This window comes from Pyrus communis, chromosome 11 (genome assembly GCF_963583255.1).
Source record: "Pyrus communis chromosome 11, drPyrComm1.1, whole genome shotgun sequence".
Taxonomy (NCBI): domain Eukaryota; kingdom Viridiplantae; phylum Streptophyta; class Magnoliopsida; order Rosales; family Rosaceae; genus Pyrus; species Pyrus communis.
The window spans coordinates 25,363,672-25,370,029 of NC_084813.1; the positions used below are offsets into that span (position 1 = coordinate 25,363,672).

The 6,358-nt window shown below is 38.6% G+C and overlaps 1 protein-coding gene across 1 annotated transcript; it reads left to right on the forward strand.

Moving 5' to 3' along the window:
- The first annotated feature begins 1,795 nt into the window (after positions 1-1,795).
- Positions 1,796-5,569, forward strand: LOC137708365 (probable galactinol--sucrose galactosyltransferase 5). Its single transcript, XM_068447422.1, has 4 exons — positions 1,796-3,225; positions 3,988-4,165; positions 4,247-4,614; positions 4,848-5,569. The coding sequence occupies exons 1-4, from the start codon at positions 2,032-2,034 to the stop codon at positions 5,406-5,408; spliced, it is 2,301 nt and encodes a 766-aa protein (XP_068303523.1). The 5' UTR covers positions 1,796-2,031; the 3' UTR covers positions 5,409-5,569.
- Positions 5,570-6,358: the final 789 nt, after the last annotated feature.

Consider the following 6,358-nt stretch of genomic DNA (forward strand, 5'->3'; position numbering starts at 1 on the left):
TGGGTGAGAGTTATATAGACAATGGTTAGATCCTAAACCCTAAACTCTATTACACGAGTAAATTAATAATACCGCATGATAATGTCACAATTACACTAAATATCTTCTCGAAAAAGTTGATTAAATAACAATATAATGGGATCCGATTAGTGACACTATTTTTTGTTAACAAGTTTTTACATACACTTTTGTGGGGCCCATGTCATTTCAACGATCCGAATTGTCTGTCCTTTAGATCTTCCCTCAAAGATCATCTCTACCAAAAATGACTCAAATCTGAAACCATATGACAATTCGATTAAGGGTTTAAAGTTTCTTTGTAGAACCGTATTTGTCCATTTTATTCACAACAAGTGAATGTCTTAATGGTTTTGGATTTGTCTAATTTTTTTTGCAAGGATGATCTATGAATGATGTTCTAAAAGATAGAGAGTTGAATTGTTAAAATTCATCACGGAGTAGGTCTCACAAAAACACATATCAAAAGTTGTGTAAAAACAGAATGCCACAGATCCACCCCCAAAATAATTTATATCAAGAAATTAAAATACACGACACTGTAATAAAATGAAACTCCAGATAATTGATATCTTTCTCTTTGAACAAGATCTCAATTCTAACGACAATTTCTTTAAATATCTTACAACTTGAAGCTCTTTCTTTTCCGATATAGTCCCTCCACCACTGCGAGCTCTAATTAGATTTAGGCATGCTACACTTTTTATATAATTTTCTTATCTAGTTGAGGGTCACAGTTGTTGTCCACAAAGTGTTCCTCAATCATTTAAAAAAAAAAATAGTGTTCCTCAATCATGGAAAAACAGAAAATAATCAAATATGCATACATATGGAATGAATGCCGACCGTATTCAATTACATTAAATCATATTATTTATGTTTTCGATCGTTGCAGTTACATTGTCGTTATGTCTCTAGAAACTTTGACCCCATTTTGCCACTAGATCGTTACGCACAAACGGTTTAAAGACAGTATATTATGTTTTTTTTCCCTCTTTGATGGCAATTTAAAGACAAATTAAGGATGAAATATGGACTTATATTAAAATAAAATAAATATTTACGCCAAGAAATTGATGTGAAGCAGCGACAAGTTCTTGGACGATAAACCGTTTAATCCATAAAAGAAGACACTAATTATGGCATTGATTGATGTTACATTTGTTACTTTTAATTCAATGCATACGAGATCGATTATTTTCAGTGCGTTAGGAACAGACTTCGGTACATTAAGTGTCATAACAAAATTCGTTGATTTTTTTTTTTTAAGTTTCTAATCAATTGTATTATAACTTAGTGTACCAAACCGTGCTCCTTGTATGCTGAATTTTTTTTTTTCCAAAATTAGGAAGAGAATTTTAAGTGTGCTAATACAGAGTGGTACATCACGTGTCATTATACAAGTGAAGGAACAATTGAAAAATAAAACTTCCTCTATTTACGTAAAAACATGTGGTATACCAGCTCGTGTTGTAAGAATACTAAAGTTTTCTCAAAATTAGGAGGCTCTTATGGATAATCTAAGAAAATCCCACTAAAAAAAGTATCACATAAAACCTTATTAAAACCTTCATTTATTTAAATTAAACAAAAGTATACCCCACATCGATATCACTCGGTTGATTTAGTTAATTTTCAGTTTGAAAAGGCAAACAACTTTGATAAATTATATACAAAATTATTAAATATTCAAACCAAAACTTGGACACTTGCCATTTCAATGGGAGCCATTGAGACCAACCAACTTGGCACTGCCTATAAATGAACCCTAAATATTCACTCATCCATGCACCGTCACTAAAGTAGCAAGTTTTGGATTTTCCTTCACAAACAAGCAATTGATCACAGATTCTTTCCGATATCTTTCTCTGATTCTCCGCTCTCAAAAACCCTAATCCATTTCTCTATATAAACCCACTCTTCTATCCATCTCACACTAAAACCCAAGCCTAAGATCGATCTCGTCACAAATATATATCGTTCTCGCCCTGTTTCGTAGTTATACGTTCTTCAATGGCTCCAAACTTGAGCAAAGTGATATCCGACGTCAATGGCTCTATGCCGACGTCTTGTTCGTTTAAGCTTGAAAAGTCCAATTTCATGGCAAATGGCCACGTCATCCTCTCCGACGTACCCGAAAACATCACTCTGACTCCATCCCTCTCCACCGCCGATGGTTGCTTCGTGGGATTCAATGCCCTCGAGGCAAGCAGCCGCCATGTTGTCCCCGTCGGCCAACTGAAGGACATCCGGTTCATGAGCATTTTCCGGTTCAAGGTCTGGTGGACCACCCACTGGGTCGGATCCAAAGGCCGAGACCTCGAGAACGAGACTCAGATCGTTGTTCTTGAGAGCTCGGACTCCGGGAGGCCCTTCGTCGTGCTCCTCCCCATCCTAGAAGGATCTTTCCGCGCTTCCATCCAGCCCGGAAACGAGGACTTTCTCGACATATGCGTCGAGAGCGGCTCCACCAAGGAAACCGCCAGCACCTTCCAGAGCGTGCTTTATCTACACGCCGGTGACGATCCGTTTACTCTTGTCAAAGACGCCGTCAAAGCCGCAAGGGATCATCTGGGAACTTTCAAGCTTCTCGAGGAGAAGACCCCACCTGGCATCGTGGACAAATTCGGCTGGTGCACTTGGGACGCTTTCTATCTTACCGTGCACCCTCACGGCGTCATCGACGGCGTGAGGAAGCTCGTGGAAGGCGGGTGCCCTCCCGGCCTCGTCTTGCTCGACGACGGGTGGCAGTCCATCGCCCACGACTCTGACCCCATCACCCAAGAAGGGATTAATCAGACGGTCGCTGGCGAGCAAATGCCCTGCAGGCTCCTGAAGTTTCAAGAAAATTACAAGTTCAGGGACTATGTGAGCCCCAACAGGGGTGAATCTAGTAAAGGCATGGGTGCCTTTATCAAAGACCTCAAAGAGGAGTTCAAGAGCGTTGATTATGTGTACGTGTGGCACGCGCTTTGTGGGTACTGGGGTGGCGTCCGCCCCAATGTACCCGGCTTACCTGAGGCAGTGGTGGTGGAGCCCAAATTGTCCCCAGGTTTACAGAAGACGATGAAAGATCTGGCCGTTGATAAGATCGTGGCCACCGGAATTGGCCTGGTCCCACCAGAAATAGTTGATCAGATGTACGAGGGGCTCCACTCGCACTTGAATTCTGTCGGGATCGACGGTGTAAAAGTTGACGTTATCCATGTAAGTTGTTTGTTTTTTCTAGTTTTTAATTTTTTTGACTTTTATTGCTAGCTAGATTTTGGTCGTTGCTGTTTCATCGTCACGTAAAATCTGCTAGGTGTCATAATATCTGGGTCCAATCTTATTTAATTCTCCTTTATTTTTTCTTTATGAATAACTATTTGCTTGTTTTTTTAGTTAGTTTGGAACATTGGCATACACGTTTTATAAAAAATAATTTCTTCACTTATATAATATTGTAAAACGTATCATTTTATATTTCGACTATGTTGAAAAATCTCTCTAGTCTTTATCATGATTTTGGTTTAATCTTTTACTTTGGGAAATGATGGTGTGAGTATTTTAATTTGGTTAGTTTGACTTGTTGGTGGCACGTTCTATCTACTTTTCCATTTTTCTTGTCATAAGAAATTTTCCTTATCTGCGTATTAATTTTGCCTATTAATTAATATAGATGACTGATGAATGTTAGTGTAAAACACTAAAAAACAACTTGACTGGCGTGTTTTTTTTTTTTAAATTGATGTTTTCCAGGTTCTCGGGATGAAATGAAATGAAGCTTATTTTTAAAGAACCCTATTACATATACACGTTTTCAGACTTTGATTCCAAATTATTTTTTTATTTAACTCTTGTATAGTGTTTTGATAAGTTTTTATTTATTTTTTAATACGAAAAGAAGCTTATTTCTGAAGAATCTTATTAGTTGCACAAGTTTTTAGTCTCTAATTGTAATTTATTTTGTATTTGTGTTGTAAATAGTTGTTGGAGATGCTTTGTGAGAACTATGGTGGGCGTGTGAAGCTAGCAAAAGCATACTTCGATGCCCTAACATCCTCAGTGAGGAAGCACTTCAATGGCAATGGCGTCATTGCAAGCATGGAGCACTGCAACGACTTCATGTTCCTTGGAACAGAAGCAATCACTCTTGGCCGTGTTGGTACGTCTTCTCGTAATTTAATTAATTTAATTACATGTATTATCTTATAATAGTTGATCAATTCCTTTGCGTGTTATTTAGGTGATGACTTCTGGTGCACGGATCCATCTGGAGACCCAAACGGTACGTTTTGGCTCCAAGGGTGCCACATGGTGCACTGCGCCTACAATAGCTTGTGGATGGGGAATTTCATACACCCAGACTGGGACATGTTCCAGTCGACCCACCCTTGCGCCGCCTTCCATGCCGCCTCTAGGGCCATCTCCGGCGGTCCTATTTATGTGAGCGACGCCGTTGGAAAGCACAACTTTGACTTGCTCAAGACCCTGGTGCTGCCTGATGGCTCTATTCTCCGGTGCGAGTACTATGCCCTCCCTACTCGTGATCGTCTCTTTGAGGACCCTCTTCATGACGGTAACACCATGCTCAAAATATGGAATCTCAACAAGGTAACCCTAAGAAACCTATATCTTCTTAATTATTTAGAAAACGTTATTCGTTAAATGTTTATGTTGTTAAACTATGAATTTGAAAAATTAATATTCTCTATAGACATACCTCGTCAAATTCATAGTTTGAAAAGAAAAATACGACAAAAGAACATTACTATTTTTGCTAGTTTATCGATATTCTAGACTAATCACGCACTGACCTAATAGTCCTTTTGATACGTATGTAACAGTACACTGGCGTTCTAGGGGCATTCAACTGCCAAGGAGGAGGGTGGAGCCGGGAGACCCGTCGCAACCAATGTTTTGCTGAATTCTCCCACCGGCTGACCACCAAGTTCAACCCCAAAGATATCGAGTGGAAGAGCGGCAAGAATCCGATCTCCGTCGACGGAGTCCAGGCCTTTGCCATGTACTACCACCAGGCCAAGAAGCTAGTCCTATCCAAGCCAAACGAGGATGCAGAACTCTCACTTGACCCCTTCAACTTTGAGCTCATTTTTGTGTCCCCAGTGACTGTTTTATCCGCTAGCAAAAACGTCCAGTTTGCCCCCATTGGCTTAGTCAACATGCTCAACACCGGCGGTGCCATCCAGTCATTCAACGAGGAGGGGAATTCCGTCCAAATTGGGGTCAGAGGCGCTGGAGAGCTGAGAGTATTTGCGTCTGAGAAGCCAACAAGTTGCAGAATTGGTGGAAACGACGTCGCCTTCGAATACGAGCAACAAATGGTCGTAATCCATGTGCCATGGCCTGCTTCTTCCAACTTGTCTAATGTGGAGTACATATTTTAATTAATCTAGATTAAACCTTGATTATTTATGTTAAGGACCAAGTCTTCTTCGAATTTGGAACTATAATTAAGACCAAGCGACTTGGTATATTTTGAGCAAGCATTTGCTAATTAACGACTGTTTACAATAATTTCAGATAATACAATACTTTTCTTGTCATTCTTTGGGTAATCTTTGTTGCCACAAACACTTCTGATTTGATAAAATTCAAGGTATGTTGAAAGTGAAAATGAATATATGAAGAGATTAGTGATGAAGAAAACCTATTGCTCCTAAATATTCCGTTATGTGGGGTCTGGAAGAGACAAGTTTTTTAATGGATAATCTTGCTTTAAACAAAACGGATGAGGATCCTTTCCGAATTCTCTTTATGTGGATCCTTATATCTTAGCCGTTTATCGTATATCGTGCGGTTAGTTTTCGTTAATTACTATTTGTATTTAATTTTAAATAATAAAATTCAAATGATTTATGACTGCACGATATACGATTAATGGTTAAGACGTGAGGACCCCTAGGATTCCCACAATTTGTGTAGGGCTTGACTTGCCAATGGATTTTGTTGAGTGGCACTACAAACAACTCAAAACTCGTCACGTGATAAGTCTTAAATATAATTTTTTTTTATCATTATTTTATATTTAACATTCTCATAGGTATTTTTTATATTAATTAATATACAATATACACCATGAGATCAATCTAACGATTCCATTTTTTTCTTTTTTCCTCGCTTTCATTTTTCTTCTCAAAATTTTCAGATCTTCTTCAAACTTTGTTGTCTCAGTAGTCTCCATCAATTGAAAAAATCAAAATTAGACTAATTAACATATTCTTAAAATACTTATAATAAAGAAAAGTAGATGTTGTGTCAAAATAGCCAAGTAACCTAATTCATATTATCAATATAAAGAAACCGAATATCGTCACCCGAACCCGAAAACCCTCAA